At 47.3% G+C, this 21,928-nt stretch overlaps 1 protein-coding gene across 1 annotated transcript; it reads right to left on the bottom strand.

Annotated features, from left to right (window-relative positions):
- Nucleotides 1–9,686: 9,686 nt before the first annotated feature.
- HMGB1 (high mobility group box 1) lies at nucleotides 9,687–18,713 on the bottom strand. The gene is made up of 5 exons (XM_069808052.1): nucleotides 18,499–18,713; nucleotides 15,280–15,442; nucleotides 14,851–14,996; nucleotides 13,705–13,879; nucleotides 9,687–11,651 (listed from the first exon to the last, which is right to left on the bottom strand). The coding sequence occupies exons 2-5, from the start codon at nucleotides 15,427–15,429 to the stop codon at nucleotides 11,475–11,477; spliced, it is 648 nt and encodes a 215-aa protein (XP_069664153.1). The 5' UTR covers nucleotides 15,430–15,442; nucleotides 18,499–18,713; the 3' UTR covers nucleotides 9,687–11,474.
- Nucleotides 18,714–21,928: the final 3,215 nt, after the last annotated feature.

The raw sequence follows: 21,928 nt of genomic DNA, 5'->3' as shown, positions 1-21,928 counted from the left end.
GTGAAGCAGATGTGGAGGCCCGAGTTTATGACAAGATATATTTCTGGTGTTCACATGAAAAATCATTTTCATTCAGGACTTTCCTCATGCTGTAATAATTTGTTGGTTAGGGTTGGGTTTTTTTTTTTCATTTATGTTATTATTTGAACTGAAACTGGCACGATGCCCCCCGTCGCTTGTGATAAACTCATTTGTTTACGTATGTCGTGGTAACTGGAGAGCTGGACTTGGGCTCTGCTTCCTGGGATGCTGGTTGTTTTCTACCCGCAGTGAGCAGGGACATCAACCAAATCGGATTCCTCTGAGCCCCGTCCAACCTGACCTTGAATGTTTCCAGGGATGGGACATCGACCACCTCTCTGGGCAGATCCCCAGACCAAACTTCAGGTTTGCTCTGGTACAAAATGGGAGCTGAATTTTCTTCTGAGCCCGTGTTATTCTTTACTGAGCTATGTTTAGCATCCGAGAAAATACTTTGGTTTATGCTTAATGTTATATAAATACATGGAATGTGTTTAATGGATACTCCTGCAGCTCTAAATGTGTTTTAAAAATACACCGCTTTCCTGAGCATTGTAGGCAGCAAAGGCATCGCTGTGCTTTTACAAGAAAAATGGAGAGCGCAAGCGCACGTTTGTAAGTGAAGACACATTATCATTAATTATACATGGTTTGAGTTAGTGCTGACTTGCCGTTCTTCCTTGGATCCTGCACCGAGTCCCGCCTTTCTTATGGTACAGACAATAACTTAAAAGAAAGAAGCCCAACACAATTGCTGTGATCTGTATCTACAGCAGGGCATCCCATATGGAAGACATAATATTTGATGGTGAATTTTTGCTTTGACATTATAGTAGAAGTTAAGCGAAAAGGTGTCAGCCTTGGCCTAGAGTTTCACGAGTGCCACAGGCAGAACACGCTTCTTCGGGCTCTTTTAAACCTTCTCCTCCTCTTCCAAAAGGAGAAACTCACAATCTGGACTCAATTGAATCTTAAAGCCATAAAATTCCAGGTTCCAATAAATCTTCGTTTTATAAAAACACATCCAGCATATATCAAAACAGAGACTGTAAAAGAAATTAAACATGTGTGGGTCACATACTCTGCTGGATGCTCCTTAACAGTATTGCAAAACGAGCGGAATAACGAGGTGCAGTTTTGCTATGAAGTTTTGGTACCTCCTTGTAGCTGCCCAGGGTGCCCACCCGGAACACGAGCAAACACACGGGGAAGGGGCTGGCGGCTCCGTTCCCACGTTCCCTCCGTCCTTTCCCGGTCCGGGCAAGCCGGGATCCGGCCAGAATCCCCACGTGCCCAACGCCCGCGCTTGGATGGACCAGCCGTAGGATGCAGCCCACGGGCATCCCACGCATCTTCCCTTCAGGAGGGGCCCAGCGGAGCGGGAACTCGCTCCTCCAGCCCCAGCCGAGGCCACGGTGAGCAACAGCACTGTAAATCAAAGGGAGAGAAAAGTAAGCGATATTTGGCGGGGGGGAAGGATTGGCCTGCCTGTTCCCGTAAAGTCGAAATGCAAAGGAAAAACGAAAGCAGCTGGGATCGTGCTGCAGAGAAACGGACTTTAACAAGCTCTTTTTCAGGGCTTTAAAAAAAAAAAAAAAAAAAAAAATCTGCCTGTGATGTCATCTTGACATTTCCTGGCTGACTGGCGATTTCCTCGGATCAAACACCCGGAATGCGGGGGAGCCGTCACCGCCGCGCGCGGCTCGTATTCCCCGCGCCGTCATCCCAGCGGACGCGGGAGGAGAGAGGTGCGGGGTGCCAGGTACGGGCTGGGGGGGCAGAAACCTGCACCCCTCCTCGGCCCGGCTGGGTGAGACGCTGGGCACACACCTTCCCTTCTAGAAATTCCCCTTAATTTTGAGGGATGAGGTTTAAGGCTCCTATTTTTTTAAATTTATTGTATTACGGCAATTATATGAACTTCCAGGTGACTTGCTGGAGCAGTCACGAGCGACTCCAAAAGCAGGCAAAGCCCTGTAGACTTTGGGAATCTTCTTCTCATGAAGATTCATCGAGTTTCTTTCATGCCAAGAGCCCCCGTCCCCACCTGCCACCCGTGGGGACACAGGGACGATGGGGCCATGGGGAGGGCAGGGACGCCGGGTCGTGTTTTTGCAACTCCCTTTGGTATCCAGGGCCACAAACATCCCCGCAGTTTCCATCAACCCCCAGAGATGGAATACTTTAAATCTGACAGCTTGGTTACAGGAACGAAATAGGAAACTGAGGGACTTTCATCACACTTTTAGTGCAAAAACTCTGTGCAATCTTACGTACGCCCCACTCCAACCTCCCCGGCAGTGCCGCTGGTTTAGTGACTGTTTTTGCAGCTCCCGGTCCCAGAGCAGCCACTTCCAGGTGGCTCCATCGCAATCACGGCTCCTCCCGAACGCGGCGATTCACCGGCATGCGAGGAAAATCATTTTTGTCTTCTCGAAGGAGCTGAGGTTTTTGATTTTTATAGGGATGAACTACTCAAGTCAACCTAAGTATTTTTCACCGTCTCGAGGAACTGCAGCTCTTGAGAAAAACATCCTTTTAACTGCGTTGGCAGTTGGCTGTGACCTCCCGAGGCCATCAGCGTGTGCATCCTCGTGGGATAACGCTGGGATGGGACCAGTCTCCCCAGTTCAGGGGATGCCACAGCAGCGTGGCCGGAGAGGGGACCCAGCAGGTCACGGTGGCAAACCCCCGTCCTGATCTGAGATCCTCCAATGTTTGCTGTAGTGGGTGGAAGGAGGAAAAAAACCCCGACTCTTCCCCAATTTTGTTATCTGGATCTCCAAAGACTGTCCGAATTTGGGTTGCTCAGGAGCTCTCCGTTACTAATTACCCTCAAACAAATAAAATCAAAGGCAAGCAACGAAGGAGCTGTCTGCTGTACCGCGACCGCAGACCCCAGGCAGCTCTTCCCCACCTCTTCTTCCTCACCGGGCAATCGCTGGCAAATCGAGTTTTTGGGGATGAGTGATCTGGGGGCTGCGTGTGCCGGGGGCTCGGGGTGGTGGGACCCGCGGGGGTCACCCTTCCCCTCCCAGGGGGCACCCGGCTGCTCGGGCTGGTGTCGCCTTTGGCGTGTTTAAACACAGGAGTCGCAGCTGAGAGGTTAATGCACGCGCCTTCAAAAGTATTTGGAAAGGGCATTTAAAAGGGTATCATCGAGTCATTTAACGCAGCACCAACGTGGGGTTAGAAGTAGTATTAAAAAAAAAATAAATCTAATATTAAAAAGAATATGGGGGAGGGTATTATTTCTATGCAAACCGTGTGAATAATTGTCGGGAGGTAGCTGCAACTGTTCTGCCCAGCAGAAAGAGAAAGCGAAACGAATCCGGCGGTGCAAGCAGGGAGAAGGCAAGGCCAGGAGGAAAATTCGGCAGGGCTCCTGCCTGCTCCTGGGTCCCAGGCCCAGGCAAAGGCTGGGTGGCAGGGTTATAGCAGGGATTAGTTAAGCAGCACCGCTGCTTTGGCTATCCAGACTTTTATTCACATAATCCTCCAAGTCTTGTATTAACACACATCGATTGGGGTTTGGGTTTTAGCTTAATTATATCACATGCTCCGGCTTTTTATATTCACTTACAGGCGTGTTGTGGTATTTTCAGACTTAGGTCACTTTAGTTTTATTACTGCAGGTGGCCCAAATAAATTTTCATTTACCTTTTCATGTATGTTTTCTAAAGAGAACTGTAAAAGGAACAGTTCAGAGTTTTGTTTGAGTTTTTGAATGAGGATCAGGAGCAACTTCCCTATCAGTTTTACAATTATGTTCTTTGTTTTGCCTCAACCCTCACATTAAATGCGGCATCCAAAGGCTAGAAAAATCAACAGCACTTACCTGACAGGCACAGATATTCAGACAGACAAACCCCCTTTTTATTAAAGACATTTCAGGCAATTTGAATTGCGTTACGCATCCCGTTTTTGCATTTCTTTCCTACATTTTGCTTCACTAAAGATCTTCCCAGAGGTGTAGGCACGTAATCTGCCTCACACAAACAGCCTGCTTGAAGCCACAGCTTCTCCCAAGGTTAATTTATTACCAATTAACTTGAGGTGCTCAACATCTTTGCAAAGGCGGATGTGAGTACTCTAAATCTACAGCTGGAAATCAAATACAGGTAAATGTCTGATTAAAAAAAAAAAAAGGAACATGATTAGTAATCTATCGGTGCTTGGATACCAACCCAAAAGCAAGAGAAAAAGGGAGCGAGCCCAACATCCCCAATCCCTTTTAGGAGCAAAGGTACACACTGTGCAGCACAGTAGTTTCTCTCTGAAGCGTTTTTAAAAGTCTTCTGTGGGACGGTGGAGTTGTCCTGGACTTTTATTGTTTTAAAATTAATGCAGAAAAATGGGAAAAAGGGGAGTTTCCTCTGCAAAAGTCACGGGCCAATGATTAAGGACTGGGGGTATCAACTTGAACTCAAGTTTTGAGAGCGCTGAAGAGACAGAGAAAAGTCCACGTAAAATTCACATTTCGCATGTTTGCCTTTGAAAAAAATGCCTATCGGATCTCCTCTGCCTTTTGCCCGTTCTCATTAAACCCAGGACGTCTCAGTGCTGAGGTTTCTGCATTGCTCGGAGCGGTGCGCTGGGACTTGCAGTCTCCATGTTTATATTTCAGCGCTATGCGTGATTAATCCTCCATTTCATTCATTGTCTTTTTACTTCTCTGCTACTGGGAACAGTAAATAAGAGGGAAGTTGTAACAAGAGCCTCCCTTTTATTCAGCGACCTTCTGTTTCCTGCAGGCTGGCGGCTTCGAAAAAAATCACAGCTCCATTGTACTCCAAAGTCATATTAAAAGATTCAGATGGATAAAAACCCCACGTCAGTAGGAACTGAGGACAAAAAGAGGAGTGTCAAAGCCGGCGGACCAGGGACACCGATCCTGGGCACATCCTGAGGATGCTGCACCCTGTGCCAGCGCTGACATGATGTTTTTTCCCCCCATTTGTGGGTCTGTGGAAGGCGGGAGCTGCTCCCGGCATTAGGGATGCTTTGGTGGGGGGTCCCTGAGCGCTCCTGGCACCACAGGAATGGCATCGATTGCCTGGAGATGGTGGGGCAGCGGGACAAGCCCTGTCCAACCTGGGGAGCATGGATCCAGCCCCCAGCAGCCGGAGGGGAGAGGCAGACCTGCTCCTATCCCCCCGGAGTGGGGCTGGCGGCGATGGATGCCCCATTACCGTCGCTGAACATCTGGTACAATCGCTCCCCCAAAATAGATCATTTCCTTCTTCCATCTCAAAGGAAACGGTGTTGGAAGGAGGCTCAGTCTCAGCCGGGCCGGATCGGTGCACGGAAGGGTCCCTATCGCAGGCGGGTTCGCCAGCAGCCTCTGGCTGGGAGCCAGTTACACATCCCGGAGTGAGATTCTGGGACAAAAGCATCAGTCCCAGGCAGGACCCAAGGGGTCGGTCCCGCAAAACACCCAAAGGCCCATGCGGGTGCTGCGCCTGCCAGCCCCACCGCGAGCAGAAACCCACCAGCGCTTTGCCATCGGGGCTGGTAGAACAAAACTGAACCCTCCCGCCCCCAAAACCTGCCCTTAAAGCTGCTCCCACGCCAAGGGGATCAGGCTGTGATCGATCCTCACCTGCATTTTCCGGTATCGGTTTTACAAATACAATGCTTGTTCAGGACATTTTCCTTATTGGAAGGCGTCAGTAGAAACGCGTGTCAACAGAACTAAAACGAGCGTAAGTGCTGCTACAGTCAAGTCTGATAATAAAACATGAGTCACTGTGATTCAATCATTTACTAAGGCATGTTTTGCAAGAAAGTTATCTCTTCTAGGAATCATCACCACACAAATTTGAGGTTGTGTTTTTTTTTAATAAAAAGAACACCGTGATTTTGCTTTTTACTGCGTAGCTGAGCCTTTACAGGGCTCGTGCCTTGTGATCCCCACCTGCAGCCCGCTGCCCCGTTCCCTTTGCATCTCCATTCAAAACCTCAGACACAAGCCCCTTGCCCTGCAGCGACCCACCACTTACGCTCTGCACGCTGTGGCTGCGGGCAGGAGCCTGCCAGCTTTTTCAACGCCGTCCTTCTGATGGGCCATTTTCATGCCCAACGTCCCACTGGTACCAGGAACAAGCAAGGAGGGTGCTGCTGGGACCCCTCGGCTGCCATCAGTACCCCCATACGGCTGCAAGCCGGCATCATCTGTAGTGCCGCTGGCTGGCGTTAGTTTAGGGGACGGGCATTTTCCCCCTGGGCTGGGCTGAGGAAGAGCGTGGTCAACCCCAGTGCTTTGGCAAGGGAGACTTTTTCCCATAAAGGTATTATTTGCATCACTCTCTTGTGCGGTTTGGGAAGGAGCAGGAGGTGTCAGGGATGTTGCAGCTCAGCTGGAATTTCTTCCCAGACACTTCTTCGAAAATGTTATTTTTATTCTCGACAACAAATGCACTCACCAACCATCGCAGCACGTCTTCAGTTTCCCCTCGATAAGTCTAATTTTTTGAATGTCATCTTGCAAAGAGCATTTAAATGGTGACCTCTTACTGCTGTAAGGTGTGCGGGGAGCCAGGTCCTTTCCAGGCATTCAGGCTGTAGCGTTTGGTCTTTCCTGTTTTTATTGAAGAACTTTTGGGAGGTCAGAAGTGTGCGATTTGAGCTTTTGCCGCTTTAATAGACGAAAGGCTGCTGGAAGCATTAGGATGAACTTCCTTTGTGCCAAAAGCCGGTCATTTAAGTCAAACATGTTTTAACAACATAAGCAAGATTTTAAAAGGTGTAGCTAAAAAACCCACACTTGCCCATCTTGCTTGCTCCTCGCTGCTCCGCTGTCTCACTGCTTAGCTTGGATCTCAAACACTCCTGCTGCAGGGAAGGCGTGAGCTTCTGATGTAGCAAACAGGTAGACTAAGCTAATTTATAGCTTAAGTCTTTTATTCCATCATAAAGTGGCAAAAGGGAAGGCTTGTCTCTCTCGTGGGTCACCTCTAATAGCAATTGCTTCAGCAAGATGGAATTCAAAATTAGGTGCTCGCGAAGCAGAAGCCACGCTGTATTTTCCAACAGCACAAAGCAGCCGTAAGAGCAATCTGACCTTCATTCTTAATAATAAATTCATTGGGGGAAAAAAATCCATCTTTGTTTTTCTGCTTGAAGCACTGTCAAAAGAAAAGCTGGGGCACAACACATACAAAATAAAAATATAAGACAACTTCCGCAAAATGCTACAAAACTCTTGGAGATTTACTTTTCCTTTTTACTCAAACATTTAGAGAAAGTCTGACAGCTTGTCTACAAGTACATTATTTTGGAATAAAGGCTGGTGTTAAAAGTGAACCTATTCTAGACTAAATGAATACCATCTCAAAAGTGTTTTTCAGATGTAGGGTGCAATCCAGTAGCAAAGTCTGGGGAAAAGTTTATTGATAAACACCCACATTTAGGCACCGCATTGGACTAGCTCATTTGTAAAACATCCCTTAATGTACTTCAGGGGCTAAAATAACATCTATCGCAGCCTGCCAAAGGAAAATGTCACACACTGTTATCTTCTGCTAAAGCAGCCCCAAAAAGATGTGATCTGTTGTCTGTAGTCAAGTACAGTGTGATGGTAAGCTAAAGAATAGAATGAAGGAACGTTGTTTGAAAATACTTGGCATTTTACTGTTATTAATAAAACGCTCAGTACATTTGTGTCCTAAAAGCTCGTAGCTGGTCCGCTACTACTAGCGGAGCCTGGAAACAGTGAAAATTAACCATCTCTTGTATTAAATACTATCTTTGCATTTTGCCACGTCTCAAACCTGGTATTGAATAATATATTATAACCCAACGCAGTACACCGGCTTTATTCCTTTAATTTTCTGTCAGGCATAGCTGGGAAGGCAGAATGGGAATTCTAGTTTATTCCAACTAGCAGGTTTAACCCTTAGGCTAGCAAGAATTAGGAAAGGGTTTTTTTTCAAGCTCGGCTTGTCATGCATCTAGAGAACCTAATGCTGTGGCTGCAGTCCAGCCGGCTCCTCTTCTGGTGGAGTTACTCAAAACCATCTTCCCGCTTTCTAGCAAGCCTAAACCCAGCTATTACTCGTCCTTTTCTCCTTCACGATGGGCTTGTTACACCGATAAAAGGAGCTGTAAAGGGGCTCAGTGTCAGCAGTGCCAGCATCACCTTAATTAAGCTGCAGAAATCTTTTCAGCCACATGACAGCCATTACTTCAGGTTTCTAGGGGCCCGTCTGCCTGGACAGAAACACTTTGTTAAATAAGCTCAACTTTTTGCTAGAGCTGGTGTGATCACTGAAAGCACAACAAAAGGGATGAACACTGTGCGTATGTTTAGTCAAACCAGTTGAGAATTACAGAGCGTACCTAGAACACAGGTGGCTTCAACTGCAGCTCCTTTCAGGACCAACTCGAGATAAAACAACTGTGAAATCAGTATGGCTTCATTTGGCATTCAAGATACCACAACTACCACTCATTAACATTCAACTTCTCTCCAAACCAATCCGGGTTTTTTATTTACAACAGGAAAAAAAAAAAAAAAAGGCAAGCCTTTTTTTCCTCTACATCAAGCATTTATGTGAAGGTTAAAGTCCTAGTGAATGCTTTTTGTTTTGAGAGCAATGCCAATGCTGTCCAGTTCCCTTGCAGGGAACCACTGCCTAAACAGTTGCAATTTCACTGCTCGTTATCCCTCAGCAAGCACCAATTTTTCACAATCACAGGAAGGCAGGTTCAAGCAAAAGTGTCAGCAATAACTGACCTCAGATCAAGTAATCCTGTAGTAGTCAAGTCTGACCTATCGGTGCTGAGAATCAGGCGGAATTTCGACTAAGAGGATTATTTAACTGCTGGAGCTCACGGGGGACCACAGCCGGGGAATGGGGGGGTCCTTTCCAGCAACAACTCTCAGAAGCTCTAATTTGAAAAGAATTCATCTACCCAACTATGATATTCCACTCCAGAAATAGCGGTTTCATTGTTTAAAAACACTCTTCTAGAAGACACAAGCGAAGACGTCAGTCCGATACAGGCTCAGCTGATGTACAGGCATGTACCAACTGCTCATCAGAAAACTGTGACCATTCTGGAGAGCTCTGGAACAACCTCCCAACCATCACCAGCCTCTACAGCATAGTACTGGGGGATCTTTCCCTCAGAAAGTAGTATTTGTGATTGTTATATTACCTACCCTCTTCAGCCTTGAGCATGCTCTGTTTGTCATCAAAGTGCTAACCCCAAAGATAAAGGCAAACACCATGCCTGGCCGCTGGGTAAGCGCTTGCTACTCATCTTTTAAGATCAGCTGAATCCTCTAGGTTACTTCTGTCAACATCAACCACCGAGAACAAAGGCACAAGATTATAGGGATCTCATTAAGTATGTTTGTTCCAAGAACAAGAAATGTGTCTACTTTCCTCTGATGACCTGGGGAAACAAAAAAACCCTTCAGCACAGAAAATTTATTTGTAATCAGTTATGAGCATTTGAATGGGTAATACCCAGTTTAAGAAGTAAAAAAAAAAAAAAAAAAAATCTATCTGTCCTAAGCTTTCTATATCAAGACCTTGTGAACAGCATCATTATTCTGTTTGAAACAGAAAGCAGGGATGTATATATCTGAGAACACCAACACACCAAAAAAAAACCCCCAACCCCTTAGGATATTAAGTGAGCCATTTAACTAAGTATTTAAAACCTCTGCAATTATTAGTTTATTAGTATCATCCAGGATTCAGATGTTCAATATTTCTCCTGAAGTTATACATAAATGCAAATTGAAATAAGAATCTGAAAGTCAAAATTGTATAACAAAACAATACTCCATCACAAAAGCGTGTAAAATTACAAGAATGCTTTTTTTTTTTTTTTTTAAACACTGGCACTTAAGAGAACCATAATTTTGTAACCACAAAATTGCCAAATTGTCCCCCAAACTGGTAAGCAGGTATATGTGAAAATAGTTACAGTTGCCAGCACTTGAAGTTTTACTAAATATGCAAAAAAAGCCTTAGCTTTGGTTTTGGAAGAGAACTGTATTTGACCAAATTAGACATTGTTGGTATACCATAAACATTTCACTTTTTAATGCAAAATTTAATAAAATGTACTTTTCCATACAGCTATATTTAACTTAAAAATGGGCAAACATCAAGAGTGCGGTATAAAACCTAACAGGAAAAATACATCTTATCTCATTTTCAATTTGAGACAATATACAACTTTGTTTAAAGGGCTAAAACTAGAATTTCAAGAATACAAATATGAATTTACATAGATTTAACAAATAATAATGGTACCATTTATAGAAATCTTAGAAAGAAAAATCATTTCTCGTGGGCCATTTGCTACCAGGAGAGTTTCATGGTATAAAGCCCGTGGCCATCACCAGACCTGTCACTAAAAAATAATATGGTAATTTCATGCTTTTAACTTTACACATTTTAGGTACGCTCATCGCTCGGAAGTGTTCAGAGATTTACAAATACAACTTCCATTACATGGTAACGGAGTCACACATGTAAATTTCTCTACACCAGATGGACATACACTCTTCCTATGGGTCCTTCTAGGACAAAATTTAACATTCCCTCCCTCCCCACCCCGCCCAAAGTATTTAATTTCTGTAAAATTGAACTCTATACTTCTCAACTCTCCAAGACTGGTAAACTCATGCAACTCAATAGAATATTACATTTCACAAAAATCCGAACAAGTATCAGTTTGTTGAGATTGAATTTTTTGTTTTGTTTCCAGTTACGGAAGAATATTCTTTCATCATATGCCTATATATTTCTTTTCTTACCCTATCATGATTATGCAGGGTATGTAGATCAAAGCTTTGTTTATCAGCTGGTTATATGAAAGATGAAAACTGTAATATTCCCGTGATCCCATACGGGCATTCAATAAAGCAAAAGATGAGTTCCCCTCAAAAAAAAAAAAAAAAAAAGAGAGAGAGAAAAGAAAAAGTATGATTTTTCAAGGGCACCTATTAAAAGGACAACAATACTAATAAAAAAAATTGTATTTACTTAGAAGCATTCAGAATGTCAACAAAACAGCTGCAACTTTTTTTTTCTCCTTTTTGCAATTACAGAGTGGTATTCAGTTAACAGAACGACAATTATTTTTATGATGCATCCGAGACAACTGAAGATGAAAAATGAACTACATCCCCATATATAACTAATTTGTGCTGTGCACCAACAAGAACCTGCTTTAAAACTCCCATGCCAATTTACAACCCCCACACTGTACCAGGCAAGGTTAGTGGCCATTGAAATACCACTAAGGACAGGGCTATCTAAAGACACATTCGGTAGTGTGTTAACTATACAAAAAAAGAGACACTGTACAGTTTAAAAACAAATCTTACACAGCCTTACATTTCAATTTTTTTTTCTTTAAAAGGAGTGAGTTGTGTACAGGGGGGTTAAATGCTTTATAGACAAGAAAGAAATTGCTCTAAAAGAGACTTATTCATCATCATCATCATCTTCATCCTCCTCCTCTTCTTCCTCTTCATCATCTTCATCCTCTTCATCTTCATCCTCATCTTCCTCCTCCTCCTTCTTCTTCTTGCTCTTCTCAGCCTTGGCAACTACTTTTTTGCCTGCATCAACCTTCCCTTTGGCCCGGTACGCAGCAATATCCTTGGAGGAGAAAAGCAGGAAGAATCTCTCAAAGATATAACCAGCCAAGAGCTCTGAGCAACTCCCAAACGGTACTTGTGAAACCAGAGCCACCCAGGTTATTTGCCCCTTCTCCACATCCACTGGGGTAGGACCCAGGAGCTGTAGCTTCCATTACCAGGTGAACTGAGGCCCAATGCCAAAGAAAGGGGAACCCTCTAACACAGAAACAATACTGGTGCACTGGAACACGCTGCTTACGGCTGTTGAGGCATCTCCGCTGTTAGGCTTCTGGGAACAGGCTGGAAAAGCTGCTGCCTCGGATGGTAAAGGCACAGCTGAGCCCACTATCCCATAAGGAAATGAAGTAGGGAGACCTCTTAAGGTCCCTTTCTAGCCCTACCTTCTATGATGCCTAAAGAAACGCACAGGAAAATCCTTGTTCGAGGCACAAAACTGTAATTAGCCATCCAAAACGCATTAGGATGACACGGCCTAATATTTGCAATGTTACACCTCAGTGAAGAGCAATTACGCAGAATTCTGCCTAACTGAAGTTTACAAAATAAAAGGTATAAGAACTTGATTAAAGGGTAGACAGTGCCACCTTCTGCATGCAATAAATTTATTCTAGTGGTTTATAACACACAAAATTCAGTTCCTGTTATAGGGAAGTCAAAACTGTACCTGGAAGACCAAGCCAGAAAAACGGTTAAGACTCCCCGACTTTGTGCCAAAATAATAAAAACAGTTACGTAACAGAATTGATCTACAGGATTTAATCATACCAGCTAGAGAAACGTCAACACCTTTACGCAGATGGTCCAAGTTTTCAAATATTCCCCACCCAGTGAACATTACACCACTAATCTTACAGTTCCCTCAGACTCCCTTAAAGCTTAGCACAAAATTTTCAGAAGATACGATATCCACTGAGTTGAAGGCTAAACAGTGAAATACTGAGATTACTGCACCTTAAAAGCCCATTTGTAAGCTAAAAAATGAAGACAATACTAGTGAAGATTAAAATACCTGGGAATAAAGATTAATAATTTTACCATTTAAAAAGTCTCTTATGAGTTGCCTTGGCTGTATTTACAAACAATTACCATGCTCAAGAGTTTAAGTTGCACAGGAACGACAATATGGGAAAGCTTCTAGACCTGCAGCTCCCCTCCAGCACATAATTAGGACTTAAAGGGGCCACCTTGCTCACTACAATGCTACAATTTTAAAGTGGTTTTGTTCGCCAGCAGGAGAAACACCCAGAGGAAGGTCACAGCACACAAATAGATACATGTGATATACATTAGCTAGAGGTGGTTGCTGACCCATTGTAAAGCATCATCAGGGGAGGCTAACATGCATCCATCCCCCTCCTCCCTTACTTTCCTCGTACTGGGATGGGAATCTACCTCTGGAAACAAAAACACGTGTAGCACTACCCTGTGCGTGCAACACATTTCTAGGGATCCAATTATGATGACGGGATTTAGCTTTAATAATTCAAGAAACTTTATGACATGCTGCTTCATATGTATTATTAACTATGTTAATTACTAGAAAGGAGATGGACACAAAATAGGTACAGGAAAAACATGCGTCTAAAACTAGCACCTCATTAGTGTTCTGACATTATCCCAAGAATAAATTTTAAAAAAGCATCTAGGCGTATCAATTATCCTCATGTTGAGGGATGCTAATCAATACCTCCAAAATTAGGGAGAACCAATTTATTCTTTACTGGCATTACTTAATACTACCAACTTAACTCAGATACTGCTGTGACCTATTGTTTTAATAACAATACAGACACCATGGTATCTATTAAGCCATCATTGATGGCCCTGCATTACAGACAAATGCAAATAGTTGAACACAAAGGACTGCAATTTAGTGTTAAGAGTAATAAACCGTATGCTCCCTTACGTGATATTTTCCAACAAATATCATGACATTTGTCAACGGCGTATTATAATTTGCAACATCAGGTATCAGAGTACACGAGAAGGCAAAAAACCATCTAAATTGAGGCTTGACCTCCCCAAACCATCTCCATAAATGTCGACATTACCTTTTCATACTTCTCCTTCAGTTTAGCAGCCTTTTTTTCATAAGGCTGTTTATCATCTGCAGCGGTGTTGTTCCACATCTCGCCCAGTTTCTTTGCGACGTCCCCAATGGACAGACCAGGATGTTCTCCTTTGATTTTTGGACGAAACTCAGAGCAAAACAAGAAAAAAGCCGAACTACAGTGGAAAAAAAAGGAGAAGATTATTTTAATTTTAATTAATGTTTTGTGACCTTTGTTACCATTTCTTTAGAGCATTTTGGAAAAGCACTGAAAAGCAAGACAAACATTAATTACAACGGAAGGTATAAGAACCGAATAAACTACTTTGAAAACTTAACGCACCCTTGTCTCTTAAGTAATGCCACACACCCGGTCCCATTTTTGGCAGGACCCCCAGAGGGGCAAATTTTATGTACAATACGCAGAGAAAATCTTAAAAAAGGGAGAGTGAGTGGATGATACCAGGGGAACAAATGTTATGTCAGAACTGTTAAAGGCAGAGAAGCTGCAATACTTGTTATGAAAATTAGGATTTCCAGATGATAGCATCAGCCCAAATATGAACACTCACTGGTACAGGAACTTCCCTGTTCCTTTCAGCATTAGCTCCATTTAAAACACACACAAAAATGTTTTGCTACAAAGTACTAGCATCTAGTACCAGGTGAACCTGAAGTCAGTAGTCTTCACGTAGCGGCTGAAGTTTTAATTCTCTAAGCTGTTTTTTGTACAAGATCATCCTTCTAACTTGTTCTGTGCAAAAGCCTCTTAATTTTAAATGGACTGCCAATCAAAAATTCTGCTCAAGCCAACAGGTGGGGAGAGCAGGGCCTGAAATATTTTACTGCCATTTTACATGAGAATTACCCTCTCAACAGAAATTGGAAACATGAGTCAGAACTGCACGTCACCGATTTTTGCATCCACTTTTAAAGGCTGACGTTATTTCAACTTCGATGAAGAGGGACAACCTGAAACCACCAACCTGTAATTTTTAACTAAAATTTCAACCTATCTTTATGCCACTGGTCAGAAAAATCATGTAGTCTTGTATTTCTGAAGGTCCTAGACCTGGATAAAACCATCATTTTATAGATACGCTCCAGTGTGATGGTCCTGAACAAGATTAACTAGAAATCTACTTACGGAGGCCTCTTAGGTGCATTTGGATCCTTGAACTTCTTTTTTGTTTCCCCCTTAGGTGGTACATAGTTTTTCATTTCTTTTTCGTAACGAAGCTTGTCAGCCTTTGCCATATCTTCAAACTTCCCTTTCTCCTTAGAAGACATAGTCTGGAAGGCAATTAGAATCACAGAGTATCTCCAGTTGGAAGGGACTCACAAGTATCAAAATGGTATTTTAAGATTTAAAAGCATATCCAAGTCCATTCCAAAGTTTCAGTCAGGGGAACTAAGGTAAGGCTAGACCAATGGATAGTTACCACTGGTCTTACAACTGCACTTCTTACTTATTTAAACCCTGAACTTTTGAAGAAATAACTTGCAGTCTTGAACAGTATTTCGCACAAAGCAATCATTTAAGGTTCTGTGGGGTTTTTTTAGCGGTTATTCCTACCTTCCATCGTTCTGAGCATTTTTTTGAGAACTCTGAAAAGTTCACTGAAGCATCTGGATGTTTCTTCTTGTGCTCCTCCCGGCAGGTTTGCACAAAGAAGGCGTACGAAGACATTTTACCTCTCGGCTTCTTAGGATCGCCTTTGCCCATTTTTGATGATTTTCTGTGACAAAGCAAAAAAGACACCCTTAAAAGTTTTACTTTTTACAAACCAGTGTGGGAAGTAAAGCCACGACGACCCACTGGAGCAGTATTCCAATAATCACACAACAGGAAGAGGTTTTGCTTCTGGAAAATTTACTGAAGATTTGTGCCATCACTGTTTGAGGTGACCTGGACACAAGCAACCTGAAATCTCAAAGGGCCTTCAAAATGTGCAGTTGCAGTCTCCTGCAAACAAAAATGTCCCTTCCAAGCAATCCAAGAGCAAGTACTAGCATCAGTGCAGTGGAGACTACACTCTTTGATTACTGCTAGTGCATCAGTCCCATGCTTGGAAGGAATAAAACATACTGAAAGAAGGAGCAAAAAAAGTACCTGAGTATCCTGTCTCAGCTGGCTTTACGGGTCACTGATTTTTTTCGTCCTAAAGCCTGTATTTCTATCCCCTGCCCCTGTAGCCCTTGGGTGCTCACTTGCAAAAGATATCTGGTTTTTATTGTTATTGTCCTTGTATGCCATATATTATCACCCTCCTTTACGTGTACTGCAAAAACCTACTCTCTCTTTGTATGTGTACCTAGAAATACAGGAATGAAACACCGCACTCGGTCAAACATGTTAGAACCAAGCCAGGGACGCTAAAAGTATGACATTTACATATGACTAGCAAAGCTGTGCTCAGCGTGAGGACTATCTGACTCTTTCAGGGACTGAGAGGGAATGAAAAAATACCTTCCTGGAACTTTCACACCCAAGTCAGACATTCAGAGTATTTCTTCATGGCTCCCTGGAAAAAAAAGTCACTTGCACCCTGACAAACTTTGCTCTTCAGCAGGAATTAAAAAAAAAAAACAACGTAAAAAAAGAAAATAAAGTGCATGCACCGCCTGCCCGTATTGCCACAGAAGCAGTATTTCCTATCGGTTTGGCGGATAGACAGAAACAGATTTCTGCTCTGTGACTAAACACGTCCGGTTTGAAGTTTCTATCGAGTAAACAAGAGGGCTGAAGAACCAGGAGCCGCTCCTGCCTGCCATGGAGACGGTTCCCGAGCCAGCCGGCACCCGGGGCTCGGCTAGCGGCTGGGGCACTTCCCGCTGGCCGTGGGGGGAAGGCGGCGAGGCCCGGGGGGGACAGGGCAGGGGTGGTTCAGAGGCGTGGAGCGACTGTGGGAAGAATTAGGCACGGCGACCCAAGCTGTGTTTAAAAGCCTCCTTCCCGCCATTTTGGACGCTTCCCCTGCCGGGGGGGGGGGGGGGGGGGGGGGCAGAGGAAAACTTCAGAAGTCCTCTAAGAGGCCTGCTGGGGGGCGGGTGAGAAGAAAATAAAAAATTAAAAAAAAAAAAAAAAAAAAGAGTCCCGTTATCAGTGAAAAGGTGTGGAAGTTTTATTTTGTGTTCACGGCCGGCAAGCACATGCCCAAGGGCCGGCCAGCGGGGCTGCGCCTTCCCTCAGGCGGCGACCCCCGGTCCCGGCCGCCGCTCGCAAGCCCCGGGACAAAGCGCCCTCCCCGTCCCCGTCCCCCCCTCCCCCGGCGGCGGGGCGGACCGGGCCGTCCCCGGGCCTCCCCCCCGCCCGCTGCCCGCCGCCATGAGGCCTGGCCGGCGAAGCGAGGCGAGGCGCGGCCTGCGCCGCCGCAGCGGCGGCGGGAGCGGCCGCCATGGCGCAGGCTCCTGGCGGAGGAGGTCACCCGCCGCCGAGCCTCCTTCCATTTTGTGCACTGAGGAGAGCGAGTCGCCCCCCCCCCCGCCGCCACCACACCACACCCCCCACCCCCCCGCGGCCCAAGCGGGCTGTGAGGGGAGACCAGGCCGCCGGGACCCCCCGCCGAAGCCGGGCGGCGACCCCGCGGCGGGGAGGCGAAAAGACGGCGGCTGAGGCTTTTGGGGCGGCGCGGAATGGCCGCTGCTGGCGTCGCCCGCGCCCGCCGCCGCCGCGCAGAGAACATGGCTCCTTCCTCCCCTTCCCTTCCCTTTGTGTGAGCGCGCCCGCTACCCTGGCGCACACGCTCAGCCATTGCAGCCGGGGGAGGGAAAGGCGGGCGGGCGGGAGGGAGGCGGGTGGGTGCAGAGGGGGGGGACGGGGGACTGCGGGGGGGGGGGGGGGGGGCCGGCGCGCTTCCAGCGCTTGCCCGGGGCCCCGGTGAGAGCGGCGGGTAGAGCCCCGGCGGGGACGACACCCCCCCCCCCCCTCGAGCTCGCTCCCGCGCCCCGACGAGTTGTACGGCCCCCGCGGCGGGGCGAGCAACGGCGGCGGCTGCAAAGAGAGAGGAGAGGGGAGAAAAAAAAAAAAAAAAAAAAAGTTCCCCCCGAACTGCGCCCCCGCCCGCCCGAGCGCCTCTCTGCTCCGCCGCCGCCGCTCGCCTTGTTTTCTCGCTCGCGGCTGCCGTCAGCCATGTTACAGCCGGGCGGCCGCGGGGCCAGCGGCTCCCCGGCCCGCGCCCCGCTGCCCCCGCGCTCCTCGCCGCCCCGGCGGCCAACCGGCAGCCCGCCGCTGCCCGCCCGAAGCCCCCCCACAGCCTCGCCTCCCCAGCCGCCCTACAGCCGAGCCTCTCTGCCCGTCGGCTGCCCCGCCGCCGCCGCAGCGATGGCTACGGCGAGGCCACCGTAAGCGGCTTACGGCGGGGCACGGCGCGGCCCGCGCCCCCCGCGGCGGGGCGACCTCCCCCCCGCAACCCCCGGGCCGTTCGCTCGCCTCCCTCCCCACCTCCACCCGGGCGGCTTCCTTCGCCCCGTCCTTCCCTCCCTCCCCTCGCCCCGCTCCCGAAGTCGCCCGCCGCCCGCGCCCCCGGCGCCCCCGCCCCGCCCCGGCCAAAGAAGGGCGGGCGGGGGTTTGGGGGGGGGGGGGGGGGGGGTCGCCGCCCGGGCAGGGTCTCCCGGGCGCAGCCCGTCTCGCCTTTGTGTTGCCGGCGCCCGAACCGGCGCTGCCCCGCGCTCCGCGGCCAGGCAGCGGCGGTACGGCGGGTAGCGCCGGCTCACCGCCCGGCTGCGAGCGAGCGAGCGGGCGAGCGAACGAGCGCGCCCGGCCGGCCCGGCGGCCCCCCGAGCGCGTACTCACCCGTGTCAGAGTCCGGCACGCAGCCCTCGCTCGTCGCCGAGCCCCAGAGACGCTACCCCGGCCGCCCGCCCGGCCCCAGCGCTGCCTGGGTCCCTGTGTAGCCCGGTGCACCGCAATGGCTGTGAGAGCGGGATCGATACGCAGCCTCCTCACACTCTCAGCGCTGGTAACATTACTCTGAACACAGCCCCGTCCTCATTGGCTGCCGCCAAGGCAGCCGCCTCGTCGATTGGCCGAGGCCCTTCCATTGTCCTGACCAGAGAGCTCCGCCGATTGGGCGTAACGCGGGACACGTCACTGAGGATTGAAAGGGCGCGCAAATATAAAAGTGAGCGGAGGGAGCCGGGTCGGCGGCGGGATGCAGAGTTCCGAGCTCGGCGGCGGCGGCTCGGCTTCGCCGCTCTGCGAGCACCGGCGTTGGGCCGCTGCCGCCCCTGCCGCGGGGAAGGGGGACGCCCCCTCCACGCCCGGCTTCTCACCGCCGACCCACGGGGAAAGGGAAGCCGGAGCTCCCGCGCCGCTCCGGCAGCGCCGCCGCCGCCCCCCGGCCCCTCCCCGGCAGGGCCGGGCCGCGCCGCCCCATTTCACAGACGCGGAAACTGAGGCGCGGGGGCTCGGGGCGCAGCGAGCTTGGGGCGTCGGTTCTTTTTTTCCCCCCGAAACGGGTAAATCGTCTGTCAGGACAAGAATCGGAAGGTCTTGGGTCTCTTCATAACCCCCTGGGTGACGAGGAGCGGCCCGGGGTGGGCAGGCAGCCCCCCCGCCAGTTCTCGGCGCTTCTGGAACGATGCCCCAGAGCAGAAAGTTGGCAACTTGGGCCGCGTCTCACCTGCCCTTCGTTGCCGCTCCTCTCCCTGCTTTTTTATGGTCGCTTGCACCTTACGTAATGGGCTGTAGAGGACCGATCGGACGGAAGGAATGCCCCTTTGCGTCCGCTTTGCTGTTCGTATCTGCTTTGCTGGTGCAAACAACGCCGGGAGGAGCACCGCTGTGATAAATCCAAACCCACCGACCTTCCCTGAAAGGCATTATCGGCACGCTTACTGAAGTAACGGAGACTTGAACGAACAGAGCTATACACGGGTGTACATATTTAAAACCGTTCTTACCTTGTAACCGTTGTTACGCTGGCAGCGTGAGTAGCAGGTAACATTAAGAGACGGCCTGCACCATCTTTAAACGTTTTGTAGGCCAGCTAAACGTGAAAATAGGACAAATCCTTGCGTGCCAGACCACAGACCCTTCCGAAACTTCACGGCGAGGAGAAGATTTTAAGGGAACGTGATAATTAAGTAGATTGTCAAAACCAGCTCTTTACACGTGAGCATGTGTGACCGATAAAATTTAAAGTATTATACCTGACAAAATAAAATAATTGATAAAATCTCTACCTTTTCTTTGGTGGGACCATGGCTAATAGCATTCAGTAGCAGGAATTAACTACAGTGAAAAGCAAATCCTAGGAAGTTGTACTTCAGGTCCCAAGCAAAACCAGCCTCTAAATCCAAGAACGACAATACCATGTTACCTTTTCATTTAGCCCAACACTGCTTGCTTGGCTCTTAGTAAGAGAGAAACTTAGAGAATACTAGTCTATCAACTTTAGGCCTATGCAAATGGAAAGCTGTACAAATACCGAGAATTTAAAAAAAAGTCCCAAACGTGCATCTTAAAGTCATAATTGTACCAATTTCCAGTGCAGCTAGGCCCAAGTTCAATAAACTAGCTTCCTCTTTCTTTAGCTATGAATGTGATTAAAAAGAAACTAACATAATTATACTAGTACTACCTCACTGCGGACACTTTTATGCTGGGATGGCTCAGTTCTCTACTTGCTTGCATCCATGTTAGGTGGACTGAATCATTTTATTTGTATCAGTAGAAGAGCTGTGATAAAATCCTGTGAAGATGCACCCAAGCGGTCACTTTGCATGGTTCGTCTCTAGGAATTAAGCCACGGAAGAGCCCAAAGTAAGTCTCAAATGAGCAGATCCCCTAGCAGAGGCCATAGGTGCTGATCTGCTGGAAGGAGTTACGATAGTGAACAGAGTGCAGCGAAACTCTTCATACCAAGTCTCGGTCCAGACTGCCACACATCGGTGACTGGTCTCAGTGTCACGTCGACATTTGTGTCATATTAGACGATGTGAAACAAAAATTGCATTTCCCCCCCCCCCCCTCACTGGCTTACTTCTTTCAACATGCTTTTGTGCACAGTACCATTAAGTCCCATGGAAGTAATATATGGGTTCTATACAGGATAAAATAGGTTCCTGTTTAGGAAGCTGGCAGCACATGCTAAGGTACGTTAAACTGAGAGCTGTTCAGCCTCACAAGATGTAAACCACCTCCCAATAAGCATCTGAATATGCAGCAGGGCAACTTTATCATACAAGAAATTTATACCAGGGCTGCTCCTGAGTGTCGTTCACACCTTCTACCCTTGTCCTCTGGCAATTCTCCCATCCAAGAAAACACCAATCTCTCCTCAAAGTCTTCCTAAGTTAACCGGGCCCCCTCATGGCTGAGGAACAGGCGCCACAAATCACACACATTTTACACATCTGCTGACAGAGTATTTGTACTAGTATTCATCTGATCCCCTTAGCTAATGTGGAGCCCAGTGTTTTCTGTTCTGGACCCAATGCCCCAGCCAATTGCTGCTGCTTGGTTATGATTGTTGCCTCCTAACATTTCTCTTCCTCGAGCTGGTGCTTCTTTCAAGGTATTGCCAGTGAGAAGGCAAACAAATTCCAAATCTTCTATCACAATTATCAGTCATTTGGCAAGGCAAGGTGCTTTATGGAAGTCAGAGATCCTTCTAGTAATGACCCTAATTATAAAACTGCCTCATTTGTGAAGAAGTGCTGATGGACATGTGAAGACAGCGGTTCTGCTATCTGAATTAATGTGAAAATACATAAACAGTAAGGAACACTAATGGTTCTGTCTCAAGGGAAGTCTTTTTTTTGGCTGCTTTGTGTCTTAAAGTTTAAACCTTGACATAGAACATGGAGCAGAAGAAAACTGTAAAAAGCACAAGCGTTTATGTGGCCTAGTGTGCAGGAGCTGATAGCTTTGCACACACTGAACTTCTTTACAGTTTCTTCCGCGAAAACCAGACCTGAAAAGAAGGAAAAGGCAGGCATTTATTCCCAGCTGTTGTCTAGAGCCAAGAATTTAGCAAAAGGTGAGCAATGAGGAGGTTCTGATTACAGGACGTATTCCTGTAAAGGTTTTCCTTCATCTCTGCTAGTTATATGCTAAGGCCTGTACAGGTTTTCATATTCCAGTGGGGTTCTTCTGCGGCCCTTGACAATAGAAATAAAAAGAATTTACTCATCAGTTGCAGACGGTAGCATTTTTTACGGAAGCAGTGTATGTTTCTCCTCTTGTTCATGCTGTGCCACATCCCTTCCGATACTTTACA

Source organism: Haliaeetus albicilla, chromosome 20, assembly GCF_947461875.1.
Source record: "Haliaeetus albicilla chromosome 20, bHalAlb1.1, whole genome shotgun sequence".
Lineage (NCBI taxonomy): Eukaryota > Metazoa > Chordata > Aves > Accipitriformes > Accipitridae > Haliaeetus > Haliaeetus albicilla.
The sequence above is the reverse complement of the archived record's forward strand: the minus strand, read 5'-3'. Positions and strand labels throughout refer to the sequence as shown.

What these genes read in the sequence shown, in the direction of transcription:
- HMGB1 (XM_069808052.1), bottom strand. Translation starts at nt 15,429, where the DNA reads ATGGGCAAAGGCGATCCTAAGAAGCCGAGAGGTAAAATGTCTTCGTAC. An exon ending in AATGCTCAGAACGATGGAAG is followed by an intron (nt 14,997 to 15,279) that starts GTAGGAATAACC and finishes ATTGCCTTCCAG; the next exon opens with ACTATGTCTTCTAAGGAGAA. An exon ending in TGAAGGAGAAGTATGAAAAG is followed by an intron (nt 11,652 to 13,704) that starts GTAATGTCGACA and finishes TTCTCCTCCAAG; the next exon opens with GATATTGCTGCGTACCGGGC.